Source organism: Dama dama, chromosome 11, assembly GCF_033118175.1.
Source record: "Dama dama isolate Ldn47 chromosome 11, ASM3311817v1, whole genome shotgun sequence".
Classification (NCBI taxonomy): Eukaryota; Metazoa; Chordata; class Mammalia; order Artiodactyla; family Cervidae; genus Dama; species Dama dama.
In genome coordinates this window covers 12,025,734-12,040,487 of record NC_083691.1, presented here as the reverse complement: position 1 = coordinate 12,040,487, position 14,754 = coordinate 12,025,734, and the positions used below count along the sequence as shown (strand labels likewise).

Genomic DNA, 14,754 nt, shown 5'->3' with positions numbered 1-14,754 from the left:
CTCATATCTTATCTATTTCTAGACTCATCTAGTCACTTCTTCTTCATGGTACCTTTTCCTGGTGTAACCACTAGAGGGCTATCTTCTGAGTTTTCCAACAGTCCCCTGGTCTCTGCTTTCAGTTTCCTTGTCAGTCCAGTCCTGCATTACTGGTCAAACATGACTTCAGTCACATCATGTCTCTGCTCACACTCCTAGTCTAGGATCTAAGGCTCTGTCAAATTTGGCTCTAGCCTCTCCTGAAGCCAGCCCTGTCTGTCTACCCAAACCCATGACCCCAGACAAAGAGGCTATGAGGGGTCCTGCCTCCAAGTCTTTGCTCACTCAGATAATTCCACGCCCACCACAGGAAGGACTGCTGCTATCTTTCTTTTTCCAAGTTTTACCTTTCCTCTGAACAGTATTATGGCTCACTTGTTCCTTATAACCATCTGAAAATATAGAATAAGTATTCTTTCTCTCATTGCACAGTGAGGAAACTGAAGTTTAGGGAGACTAACTGCCCTACGCAAGGTTGCACAGCTAGAAGTACAGAGCCAGGCTTTAAACTCTTGGACTTTAATCTTTAAACCCGAGGCCTTTAGGATGTATAGCAGGATGTTTTACTCGCTCAGCTGTGTCCGAATCTTTGTGATCCCATGGATTTTAGCCTGCCAGGCTCCTCTGTACTTGGAATTCTCCAGGCAAGAATGCTGGAGTGGGTTGCCATTTCCTTCTCCAGGGGAGTTTCCCAACCCAGGGATTGAACCCAGGTCTCCTGCATTGCAGGAGATTCTTTACCGTCTGAGAGACATAAGTACAAATACAACCATAAACTCCTCTGGAGGAGCACCTTGTGCCCAGATTATATACCCAGCAATGTGTACCAGAATAAACAGTCTCTGGACTCTAGACATATACATGACAACAATGACATCTTTGTAAGAGTGTAAATACTTCATGTCAATATCAATCCCAGTAGCCTAAGACAAGGACAGGCCAGTTGTCCCATTCTTACTTTAAAGATGGGAAGAAAACAGAACTTTCCTTGAATTCTATCAGCTCTCCAAACAGCACTGAACCTGACTGGTTTGGCTGGGCCCAAGGTTAGGACAAAGAATCAGAGCCATCTGTCTTGGAGACAAGCAGGACATGAGGAACTTGCTTTAAGCTGAAGGGCTTTTTAGGACCTAAGGGAAGTATTTCTTAAGAAGCAAAGACAGTGCATCCCTTCTGTCAGGTGACACTGCCTGAAGCTGAGGCAGCCGAGCAAGTCAGGCCTGAGTGCTGGATATAAGACAAGAACACGGTGGCTCGAGGCTGTGTTCCTTGAGCACCCACTGCCCCAACCACTTCACAGAGTGTGCACCCTGGCTAAAGGGTGTTTGCTATCACTCTGTGCTTCACTTACACACATGATGGGTTCACAACAGTCAAAAAGTACTGATCCAGGTATAACTGTGGCTTATGAGGCAGCATGGTCAAGATTCACTGTCAGAGTTTGCACATGAAATGCACTGCCTGATAGCTACTCATCTTCTGTCATTTAATCTAACAAAATGTCTGTCTAGGTCCCTCACAGCCACTCTGACTAGGTTAGGTGTGGTTGCCATCTCTGCCTGCTCAGGAGGAAGGGAGGGAGCCCCATGTCCCAAGAGAAAAGGGCTATCAACAAGGTCCCCTCCAGAATCCTCTCCTATGCAGTGACCCAGGTCTCCGGGCCAATTTCTCCATTCTCCTTGGCTGAGAGGCTATGAGTAATTAAGCATCTGATGAAAGCTTCTCACTGAAGCTGGAAGAGCTGGTAGTTTCTTTGGTTTTAGGGATGACATGGTGTCTTCATACCCTCACAATAACTAATCACTTCACGATGAGGTAACAGAGGCTCTGAAAGGCTGACAGGCCTTGGAGGCAGATGACATCATCCCCCAGTCCTCAGCACACTTAGCAGTCAATATACCAAGACCACTCTGGGAAACTCTAAGAAGTGAGCTTCTGGATGCTCTGCTCTCTCAAGTGTGGAGAAGAGGTTCCTTTGCAGGAAAAGGGCAGTGAGGCACAGAGGGGAGCATGGGCTTTGGGACAACCTACCTGGCTCCTCCACTGGTTAGCAAGTCATCATTTCTGTGAGCCTCAGTTTCCCCATTTGTCAAGTGGAGATGATCACTGCTACCTCATAGGCTTACCAAGACTTCTCAGTGAGAGCAGGTGTGTACAGTGCTAAGTACTGCAACCCGCAGAGGGTGCTACTGTCCAGGGAAGGGAGGGGTCCTAACATCCACAGGAGCAGACAGTCCTCCACTCGGGGCAGCGCAGCTTCCTTGTGCTAAGAGGAAGCGTGAGGGGAGCACACTTCTCCAGTCCCCACCAAACACACACGCATAAAACCTCCTTTGGTGAATTCAACAAAAGATGACTAGCAAGTTTCTTGTGGCCCTTACCAAACATGGATTTGTGACATGCCAAGAAGCTACTCACCGGCTCGATTTTCAGAGCATTTCGGTAGCTGCCGAAGAAAGCGGCCTGGGCCTTGAGGAAGGCTCTGGCCACACCATCGCCGGTTGTCGTGGAGACCTTCTTCAGTCGGTTCTTCAGTGAAGAGATCTGGTGGCAGAAAAGAGACACAGGCTGAGGGCAGGGTGGGAGGAGGATGGCTATATGCAACATATACAGAGCTTTAGAAAGCCCTGCGGAGGGGGATGGATCTGACACCTCAGCTGCTGGGAGAGCACACACACATTCAGGATTAGGGCAGGTTTTTGAAATTTAAATAAATGTTGCTCTTATTAGTGCATATCTAAGAAAAACAAAAACAAAATCACTTTCTAAGCAGTTTCAATGTGTCAGGTAATTGCTTTCACATAAATTTCTGTACTTAATTCTTTCAACAATCATATAGGAAAGGGATTGTGTTCCTATTTTTACAAGGGTATTAACAGTCTCAGAGAGATTAGGTTACATGCTCAGTAACAAACAAAAATGGTCAAGTTGGAATTATGAATTGAAATCTTATAATCTGAGCCCAAACCATACAAATTTTTTTAGTTCCAATTCTATTTGCTCTTCAGATTACTTACAAATATTAGAAATAAGTGGTTTATTTATAATACATAATATATATTATGATATACCTCATACCCAAAATATTTATCAAATGTATTATAAATTATATAAGCCTGCAATGCAGGAGACCCCAGTTCAATTCCTGGATTGAGAAGATCCCCTGGAGAAGGGACAGGCTACCACTCCAGTAGTATTCTAGAAGTATTCTTGGGCTTCCCTGGTGGCTCAGTTGGTTAAGAATCTGTCTGCAATGCAGTAGACCTGGGTTTGATCCCTGGGTTGGGAAGATTCCCTAGAGGAGGGTATGACAACCCATCCATAAAGATGTGTGCTAAGTCACTCAGTCATGTCTGACTCTTTGCGACCCTATGGACTACAGACCACCAGCCTCCTCTGTCCATGGGAATTCTGCAGGCAAGAATACTGGAGTAGGTTGCCATTCTTTCCTCCAGGGGATCTTCCCAACCCAGGAATCAAACCCAGGTCTCCCACATTGCAGGTGGGTTCTTTACCAACTGAGCCACCAGGGAAGCCCCCATAAAGTATATATAATATATATTATTATAAAATTCATACTCTAAAGGAATAGTCATTATATAGATGTACAGAAACACACTTACATATCTTATAGATATGCATGCAACAGATTAACATAAAATAGAAAGTCATGGCAATGGAAAAAGAATAAGCCAGGTATAGATTTAATATATAAACATAAGCCATCAGGTCTTGTGTTTTCAAACTGTGGAAAATTCTTAGAAGAGATGGGAATACCAGACTACATCATCTGCCTCCTGAGAAATCTGTATGCAGGTCAAGAAGCAACAGAACTGGACATGTAACAAGAGACTGGTTCAAAATTGGGAAAGGAGTACGTCAAGGCTGTATACTGTCACCCTGTTTATTTAACTTATATGCAGAATACATCATGTGAAATGCCAGGCTGGATGAATCAAAAGCTGGAATCAAGAATGCCGGAGAAATATCAATAACCTCAGATATGCAGATGACACCACCCTTATGGCAGAAAGTGAAGAGGAACTAAACAGCCTCTTGATGAAAGTGAAAGAGGAGAGTGAAAAAGTTGGCTTAAAGCTCAACATTCAAAAAACTAAGATCATAGCATCTGGTCCCATCACTTCACGGCAAATAGATGGGGAAACAATGGAAACAGTGACAGACTTTATTTTTTTGGGCTCCAAAACCAGTGCAGATGGTGACTGCAGCCATGAAAGTAAAAGATGCTTGCTCCTTGGAAGAAAAACTATGACCAACCTAGGCAACGTATTAAAAAGCAGAGACATTACTTTACCAACAAAGGTCCCTCTAGTCAAAGCTATGATTTTTCCAGTAGTCATGTATGGGTGTGAGAGTTGGACCATAAAAAAAGCTGAGCACCAAAGAATTGATGCTTTTGAACTGTGGTGTTGGAGAAGACTCTTGAGAATCCCTCGGACTGCAAGGAGATCAAACCTGTCCATCCTAAAGGAAATCAGTCCTGAATATTCATTGGAAGGACTGATGCTAAAGCTGAAGCTCTAATACTTTGGCCACCTGATATGAAGAGCCAACTCATTAGAAAAGACCCTGATGCTGGGAAAGATTGAAGGCAGGAGGAGAAGGGGACAACAGAGGATGAGATGGTTGGATGGCATCCCGACTCGATGGACATGAGTTTAAGTAAGCTCCGGGAGTTGGTGATGGACAGGGAGTGCTGCAGTCCATGTGGTTGCAAAGAGTTGGATATGACTGAGTGACTGAACTGACCTGAACATCAGGTCTTACATAGTAAGTAGAAGTAGACTTCAAATTTTGAGTTGAGCCTCCTAGTGGTCAAAACAAAAAGGAAAACATGAGAAGCTGTGGGACTCTTTGGGTCAAAAGCAGTTGCATAAATGAACACAAAATTTACTGAAAATGATAACTAAAAGAGATATTTCCTGAATCCTCAATGTAGGAAAGATTGTGTGACGTGACAGTTGTTGCCCTCAGAGACAAGATCAACCCTCCCAGGCTGTTTCCAGTATGCCATTTATCTCAGGATGCCATATTGCACAACTTCTGGGCACACCACTCACACTGTGTTCCACGTGAAAAGTGCCTCTGGAATCGGGCAACTTGGTAGCCTTGAGTCAATGTGATACAATGGTGAGCAAAAGCAGACAGCAAAACCTTAAACTTATATTCTTGTGAGGAAAATACCAATACATGGGACATTGCTACCATGACAAGCCCGTGATGGAGCTCACCAAGGAGGTCAAGGAAGTCTTTGTGGAGAGAAACAGGCTTATGCTGAGATCTGAAGTATGAGCTGAAGCAGTTAATTCACAAAGAATGGAAGGAACGGTGTACCAAACATGGGGATCAGCATCTGCAAAGACACTACAGTGCAGAGGAGTTCAGAGACTAGGGAGAACCGTGGCTTCAGTTGAAAGAATATGGAGAAGATAGCTTAAAATGAGAACAGACGGAAGGGTTAGGGTTAAGAATTGAATACATTAAGGAATTTTCCCCTTGATTTTGAGATAAATGTAAAGCTAACAACTGTTTTTAAGTGCACAGGTGATAATATCAAGAGCAAATTTAGGAATCTGTATGGGACTTAGATATAGGACTACCTAACAGCCTGACATTATTGAAGGATAAGATCTAGGGTAAAATTTTAAGACAAAATAGGAAATTAGATGCAGGTGGTCCATGAATTATCAACAAATTTTTTTAACATGAATGAGTAAAGATTTTTTTTCTGGGTGTAGGCTGTATAGCTATATTCAGGTTCCTAAAAGTGCCTGTGAACATAAAAATATTAAAAATCTGGGATGGATTACACACACTTTTGAAACATTCCATGGACATTATTTCTTGTCAGAAGCCCCAAGCTTCTGATAAGGGGTTTGTAATAGCTTATTAAGATATATTTTACATATTATAAAGCTCATTCATTGAAAATATATAATTCAGAAGTTTTAGTATAGTGACAATGTTGTACAACTATCATTACTATCTAAATTCCAGAATACTTTCATCACCCCAAAAAAGAGAATCCACCTTATTGGTAGGCACATCTTACTCTCCACTACTCCTATCTCCTTCTCCCTTGCCCCAGTCTTAGATAACCGCTGATCCACATCCTGTCTCTATGGATCTGCCTCTCCTGGACATTCCATATAAATGGAACCATATAATATGTGGTTCTTCTTGTGACTGGCTTCTTTCACTTAGCAGTGTTGTTGCTGTTGGTCAGTCACTAAGTCGTGTCTGACTCTTTGCTACCCCATGAACTGCAGTCAGGCTTCCCTGTTCTTCACTATCTCTCAGAGTTTGCTCAAATTCACGTCCATTGATGCCATCCAACCATCTCATCTTGTTGCCCTCTTTTCCCCTTGCCCTCAATTGTTTCCAGCATCAGGAATTTTCCAATGAGTCAGCTCTTTACAACAGGTGGCCACAGTATTGGAACTTTAGCATCAGACCTTCCAATGAATATTCAGGTTTATTTCCTTTAGGATTGACTGGTTTGATCTCCTTGCAGTCCTCTCAAGAGTCTTCTCCAACATCACAGTTTGAAAGCGTCAGTTCTTCGGCACTCAGCCTTCTTTATGGTCCAACTCTCACATCCATGTTTGACTACTGGAAAAACCATAGCTTTGACTATGTGGACCTTTGTCAGCAAAGTGATGTCTCTGCTTTTTAAAACACTGTCTATGTTTGTCATAGCTTTCCTTCCAAGGAGGAAGCGTCTTTTAATTTCGTGACTATTTTCACGTTTTCCCCAGCTATTTGCCATGAAGTGATAGGACCAGATTCTATGATCTTAGTTTTTTGAATGATGAGGTTTAATCTAGCTTTTTCATTCTCCTCTTTCACTTTCATCAATAGTCTCTTTAGTTCCTCTTCATTTTCTGCCATTAAAGTGGTACCATCTGCATATCTGAGGTTGTTGATATTTCTCCCAGCAATCTTGATTCTAGCTTGTGATTCATCTAGCCCGGCATTTTGCATGATGTACCCTGCATATAAGTTAAATAAGCAGGGTGACGATATACAACCTTGATGTACTCCTTTCCCAATTATGAAGCAGTCCATTGTCCATGTCTATGTTTGTTCCTCAAAATCTCTGCTGTCTCCACATAAAAGTGTATACAGAAATGACGCAGCTGTCCAACAGCTGATGGAGATACATAAAATGTGCTTTTGCCATAGTTAGCCTAGTGCTCGTTATAAACATATTTCATCCACACTGTGGCACTTATTAGTACTTCATTCTTTTTCACAGATGAATATTTCATCATATGGAAAGAGCACATTTTATGCATCTCCATCAACTGAAGGGCATCTGGGTCATTTCTACTTTTTGGCTATTATTATTAATGCTGCTGTAAACATGCATGTATAAGCTTTTATGTGGAGACAGCAGAGATTTTGAGGCCAGAAACCAAATGGCAAAAATACTCACTGCCAGATCTTTTAAGATAAAAACAATCCATGTTTACTGTACATAGGGAAAGAAACCTTGTACCGCTGCTACAGGGGCAAACCACATGCTTCGAAAGCCCAGTGTGTGAAGGTAGGGTAACCACCTCCTTGGCTAAGTCAAAAGGGATGGGAACACGTGTTGACGGGGTAGCCACTACATCTCCATGCAGAGGTGGGCCAAGGAAAGCAGTTTTCCTCTGGAAGCAGCTTGGAGTCTATCTCCACACCTGGTTGTAAATATTCTGTTTATCGTGACTCGCCCCCCTCCCACTCCTATTCTGGGACTCATGCGTCCCAGAGCCCACCCATGTGGTGAGAGTCCACGAGAAGCAGCGCCGGCCACTTGGTGCCTGGCGGACTGCCATGGGCCTCCAACTTGAAACAGCAATATGAGAAAGAAACATGCTTTATTAAAATGTTAAAAATATTGCCCACTTCCCAACCTCCAAATAATAAAAATTCTGCCTTTCCTAGGGATGAGGGTGACATTTCCATCCTTTGAAACAGTGCAAGCTGGTGTCGCTCTTTTGGCTCCTCAAAGCCCTTGGGCCACCTGTGCCGCAGATTATTCCTCACTTAACCTTCCCTGGCCTTTCCCTTTCATTCGGGAGGTGTTTAATTACCTTGGACTCACAAGGCTGCACTTCAGGTGAGCCTCTCCTAATGGCCTCATTACCATTTTGCACAAAGAAGTCGTTGCTGATTGTAACTGAGCAAATAGGAGTATGTGCCTCCCCGCTAGCCCCAGCTGCTCTGAAACCAGCCAAGCAGTCCTGGGTTCCTGGTGCCCCTGTGACCACTTAGGCCAAGACTTCTGAAGACCTCTCCTCACCCTGAAACAAGGAGAAGCTTTTGTCAGCACTTCAAAATTTGAAACTTCAAGTATATGCGCATCTGATAACTGGTGATAACATTCTATCCTTTAAATAAAAGCGAGGAAGGAAAATCTGAAGCTTAAATAACGCACAGTTGTCTAAAACCCAACTTGCTGTGAGTGCTCCTGCAGATGCTGGTCAAATCATTAACATTAGGGATCATCTGGCATAATCTGGGGGGGACAGAAAAGCCAGTGGGGGTGGCTTCCTCCTTTAATGAGGTATCAGGAGGGAGACAGAAAACAAAGGGAAAAGAGTACAAAATTGAACTGGTAAGCTTCTTAGCTCTCCCATTCCTCCTCTTGTACCATCTTGGGTACCACAGCATCCTCCAACCAGTCTCCCAGGCTAGATTCAGACGTTAGATCCCTTTCTTCTCCTTCTCTTCCCACAACCATTCTCCACATGTTACCTCCTCCTTCCCCCAATATACCCAGAATCTCTCAGTGTCCATTGGCCTTGGCCCTATGCTGCTCAGCTCTGCCCATCCTCTCTGGCCTTGATCAGTGGAGCTGTTTCCTAGATGGGCTGGCTTCAGCTTTCCCTCAGTGCCACCTATCCATAGCTGTTCTAGTATTCTTAGAAATACATGAATCTGATTTCTATCAAAGTCCTTCAATGCCCCCACTCTTGGCCATCACCACTTGCAGAAAAACATTCCAACTCCTCAGAGCAGTCTGTGACGCTTTCTTCAAACGGCCTTGCTTCCTTTGGCTCCACTTAACAGATACTTGACTTACACTGAATTGCTATCCAGAAGCATGTACTACCCTCCAGCCCAAACACACGCTGACAACTCATATGGAACCGTCCCTGGTCCCTTTCTGTCCCACTCATGAATATCTAGTTACTCTTTGAAAGACCATGTAAGTGCCCATGAGTAGGGGCCTATTAAATAAATTATACCACATCCTTGAAATACCACACAGTTGCTAAAAAAAGTGCAGCAGTACTTTATGAAGTAACATGAAAAGATGTTCACAAACTACTCCTAAATGAGGGGAAAATACAAGTTACAGAGCAATACATGTAATATGAATCATTCAGAAATATATAAAGACATAAAGTCATTTTTACATATGGTGGCTGCTTATATACAGGTAGTAAGAATATAAAATGCCACGGACCAAACTAACCATGTGGAGATACTTTCACTTTCTACTTGATGCACTTTTGATTGCTTTGATTATCCTTTATAAAAAAGCATGTTACTTTTATAATGAAGAATTCAAATGAGGTGTTTCTCTTTAATAGTCAAATTAAATATTACCTTGGGTTAAGGGAAAGTGGGAATCCAGATGTCCCCTCCTTTGTGAAGCCCTCCCTGACCACGAAGACAGGCTTAATGACGTCCTGTCTAGGCCCCCTGGATTGGTAGGTGATATGTCCATGAACTATAGTGTCTACCACCTTTCCTACTAGAGTTCCTAGAAGGGCCAGCAGTGTTTCAGCAGTACTTGGCCCAGGGTCATCATCCAGCACTTTTTGCTAAATAAAAGAACAGATGAATGAGTGTTTTGATATCTTGAAAGGCATTTCCAGTGGTTGAGCCTCCTTGCTTGGAGGAAAGTCTAGGATTATGTTCTTCAGTGACTGATCATTGGAAGAACTGGTCTGGACTGAGAAGGATTGGGAGAGAAATGGATACTCATCCACTTCTCTTTTGCAGAAGACCATCACTAAGATTGCAATCAAAACTGCAAGGAAAATGAAGCTCTGGTCACTAAATGAATTAAAGTGGACAACTGCACCAGCCTTACTCAGCACTGCACACGCCACATGTCCAGTAACATATGCAATATGGACCACCCCATCCTGCACCCTCTTCTTGTTTTCTCTGGTCACTGCAGACTCTACCTCTGGGGTCTCTTGGCTTCACCTGGTCCTCCATCCCTAACGTACTCCTCAGGCAGTAGATGTAAAGCTTGAGTCACAAATGCCTAAGGTTAGAAATCAGCTTTCATTACTTTCTTAATCTTTCTGAGCTTCAGTGCCCTTTGCTGTAAATTGAGGTATTTGTAACATACATACATTGTGAGGATTAAAATATAATAGAGGCAAATGGAAAACAGATGCAGCAAACTGCCTGGCTTTGTGTTTTAGCCGATTAGTACCTGGACTACTGCATCAGTCTTTTCAACTGGTGGCCCGTCTTCTATTTTCTTCCTGGTCTAATCCATCATTTGCACTGAATTATCTTTCTAAAATGAGAAGCTGAACGTATCACTCCCTTCCTCTAAAATTTTCAGTGACTTCATGGTGTTAACATATAAAGTCCAAGTTTCTTAGCACAATATTCAAGGCCTTCTATGGGTTTGGCTCCAGCTCTGTTACCAACATTATCTTTTACTCAATTTCAGGGGCCTCAAAACTATCCCTAAGCCTGGATACACTTTATGTCATTCTCTGACAAAACTTTTCTATTAGAAAAAAATTTAAAAGCTGTTGACTTTCTGTAATGCTCTCTGTCAGAACAAATAGCTCTTTCTCAGGGCACATTAGTCTGTTACTTTGGTTGATGCCTAATCTTTGCAGGCCCCATGCTGGAGATGTGCTGGGAACAGAGCTACACATGACCAGGGTCCAGCTCCTGTGCAACTGTAGTCAAGCACCCCCAGGCCAGCCATAAGTTAGCTTATTACTAATCCAGAGGGGGTTCTCCCATTGAATTCATCATCATCATCATTTGTTGTTGCTGTTCAGTTGCTCAGTCATGTCCAAGTTTTGGGGACCCCAAGGACTGCAGCACGCCAGGCTTCCCTGTCCATCACCAACTCCCGGAGCCTACTCAAACTCATGTCCATTGCTTTGGTGATGCCATCCAACCATCTCATCCTCTGTCGTCCCCTTCTCCTCCTGCCTTCAATCTTTCCCAGCATCAGGGTCTTTTCTAATGAGTTGGCTCTTCACATCAGGTGGCCAAAGTATTAGAGCTTCAGCTTTAGCATCAGTCCTTCCAATGAATATTCAGGACTGATTTCCTTTAGGATGGACAGGTTTGGTCTCCTTGCAGTTCAAGGGATTCTCAAGAGTCCTCCAAAACCACAGTTCAAAAGCATCAATTCTTTGGTGCTCAGCTTTTTTTATGGTCCAACTCTCACATCCACACATGACTACTGGAAAAACCATAGCTTTGTCCGTACAGACATTTGTAGGCAAAACAATGTCTTTGATTTTTAATATATTGTCTGGGTTGGTCATCTTTTCTTTCAAGGAGCAAGCATCTTTTAATTTCGTGGTTGCAGTCCCATCTGCAGTGATTTTGGAGCCATAAAAAATAGTCTGTTACTGTTTCCATTGTTTCCCCAGCTATTCACCTTAATTGAGTAGACCAGATGCCATGATCTCAGTTTTTGGAATGTTGAATTTTAAGCCAGCTTTTTAATTTTCCTCTTTTACTTTCAAAAAGAGGCTCTTTAGTTCCTCTTTGCTTTCTGCCATAAAGGTGGTGTCATCTGCATATCTTGAGGTTATTGATATTTCTCCTGGTAATCTTGATTCCAGCTTGTGCTTCATCCAGCCTGGCATTTTGCACGATGTACTCTGCATATAAGTTAAATAAGCAGGGTGACAACATATGGTCTTGATGTACTCCTTTCCCAATTTTGAACCAGGCTGTTGTTCCATGTCTGTTTCTAACTGTTGCTTCTTGACCTGCATACAGGTTTCTCAGGAGGCAGGTAAGGTGATCTAGTATTCCCATGCCTTGAAGAATTTTCCACAGTTTGTTGTGATCCACACAGTCAAAGACTTTAGCATAGTCAATGAAGCAGATGTTTTTCTGGAATTCTCTTGCCTTGTCTATGATCCAACGGATGTTGGCAATTTGATCTCTGGTTCCTCTGCCTTTTCCAAATCTAGCTTGAACATCTGGGAGTTCTCAGTTCATGCACTGTTGAAGCCTGGCTTGGAGAATTTTGAGCATTACTTTGCTAGCATGTGAAGTGAATGCAATTGTGTGGTAGTTTGAATATTCTTTGGCATTGCACTTCTTTGGGACTGGAATGAAAACTGACCTTTTCCAGTTCCTTTTTCTAGTCCTCAGCAGAAAGCGCACTGCTGAGTTTTCCATTATTTGCTGGCATATTGAGTGTAGCACTTTAATAGCATCATCTTTTTGGAACTGAAATAGCACAGTTGGAATTCCATCACCTCCACTACCTTTGTTTGTATTGATGCTTCCTAAGGCCCACTTGACTTCGCATTCCAGGATGTCTGGCTCTAGGCGAGTGATCACACCATTGTGGTTATCTGGGTCATGAAGATCTTTTTGGTATAGTTCTGTGTATTCTTGCCACCTCTTCTTAATATCTTCTGCTTCTGTTAGGTCCATACTGTTTTTGTCCTTTATTGTGCCCATCTTTGCATGAAATGTTCCCTTGGTATCCAATTTTCTTGACAAGATCTCTAGTCTTTCCCATTCTATAGTTTTCCTCTATTTGTTTGCATTGATTGCTTAGGAAGGCTTTCTTATCTCTCCTTGCTATTCTTTGGAACTCTGCACTCAGATGGGTATAGCTTTCCTTTTCTCCTTTGCCTTTAGCTTCTCTTCTTTTCTCAGCTATTTGTAAGGCCTCCTCAGACAACCATTTTGCCTTTTTGCATTTCTTTTTCTTGGGGATGGTCTTGATCACTGCCTCCTGTACAATGTCACAAACCTCCACCCATAGTTCTTCAGGCACTCTATCGGATCTAATCTCTTGAATCTATTTGTCACTTCCATTGTATAATCATAAAGGATTCGATTTAGGTCATACCTGAATGGCCTAGTGGTTTTCCCTACTTTCTTCAGTTTACATCTGGATTTGGCAATTAGGAGTTCATGATCTGAAACACATGATCTGAAGGAGTTCGTGATCTGAGCTACAGTCAGCTCCTGGTCTTGTTTTTGCTGACTGTATAATCATCTTTGGCTTTTTTGTATAACCAGCAGCTGACATATCTTCCTTCCCACTGTGATGAAGACAATGCTTGCAATTCATGTCAGCATTCAACAAGTACAGGTGTCTTTCTTCATCACTAGGTTGCAACTTGTTGGGGGAGAGGCAATAAGGATGGTATACTAGTCACCTGTCACCTCTGAAACACTCCTATTCACCTCTTTCTATCAGTGCTGGTAACTTCAGATCTTTCAGCAGCTTCCCCACTGCTCTGAGGATAAAGACTGAAGTCGAGCCTGCAAGTCCCCAGCCTTTTTCAGATCTGCGGCTCCTGAACCCGCTCCATGGCTTCAGCCTTCCCACTGGGCTCCAGTCGCCCAGGCCTCTCTCACACCTCAGGATGTTTGGATAGGCTAACTCTTCTATCTGGAGTGTTCTCACCAACATCACCCTGGCCTAGCATTCGGCACCATGCAATAGGCCTTTCCACAAATAATCCACCACCTGTGTTGTCCAATATAATAGCTGCTAAGGAGCACTTGAGATGCAGCTGCTCCGTGAGGAACTGCATTTTATTTCATTTCAATCTATTTAAATTTAAATAGCCACATGTGAATATTAGCTACCATACTGGACATCCCAGGGCCCTAGATTAACACCTGCTCATCCTCCCAAACTTAGCTCAAGAACACTGCCTCAGTCTGACTCTCTCAGATTAGATCAAGGTTCCCTTGTCATATACTCTCACTGTATCCTTTCCTTCCGAGACAAACAGCAATGTAACGATGCATTGTGTGGCAGTCCATCAATGTCTGTCTCTTCCATAAGACTGAAGGTTCCAGGGAGGCAGGGACTATGGCCACCGTCAGTGCTGGCATAACACTGCAAGCAGAGATACAGCTCTTCTCAAAGTCTGACTCAGGTTAGCCTGTGCAGTGGGCCCCACTTCTTGTATTAACTGCTCAGTGTCAGAACTAGAGTTAAAAGATTTTTGTGTGTGTGTGACAAATCAGACACCTATCAGCAGCTGTAAGAGGGGCAACAGAATTACTTTCTCTCCCCCTTTAAAAATTAGCCCTTAAGGATTAAGGCAAATAGAGTCTTCCTTTCCTGAAAAAACTAGACATCAAGGCTTTGTTATAAGATCTCCTGGGGAACATGTGGGTCTGGAGAGGGGAGAGGGAATTATTGCCTTGTTTTCCCATCATCAGGGGCACACATACATTGGCTCCTCTGCTGCCTTCACATGGGCATTGAAAATGGTTCGGTACATCTGTCAATGTCTTAGTTTTTGTCTCAAGTTTGAAGTAAAAAGTTTTGATGTGTAAAGGCAATCTCACTCCCCTCTTTCTGAGTAATAGTTTCTGGGAAAACCAGGAAAAAGGAATAGGAACTAGTATTTCTCAAGCACTCTACTAGGTACCAAAAGCCATGGTAGGTGTTTTCATACCCAGCACTGCATTAAAATTTCAGAACAAGAA

General features: G+C 43.0%; 1 protein-coding gene across 6 annotated transcripts in view; it reads right to left on the bottom strand.

Annotated features, from left to right (window-relative positions):
* The window catches only part of DENND1A (DENN domain containing 1A), a 523,573-nt gene that overhangs the window by 148,725 nt on the left and 360,094 nt on the right, over positions 1-14,754 (bottom strand). For all 6 annotated transcript variants that reach the window (XM_061154694.1, XM_061154689.1, XM_061154693.1 and 3 more), the window contains one exon: positions 2,458-2,583. In XM_061154694.1, coding sequence (XP_061010677.1) covers positions 2,458-2,583 — 126 coding nt within the window. The remainder of the gene's footprint in view (positions 1-2,457; positions 2,584-14,754) is intronic.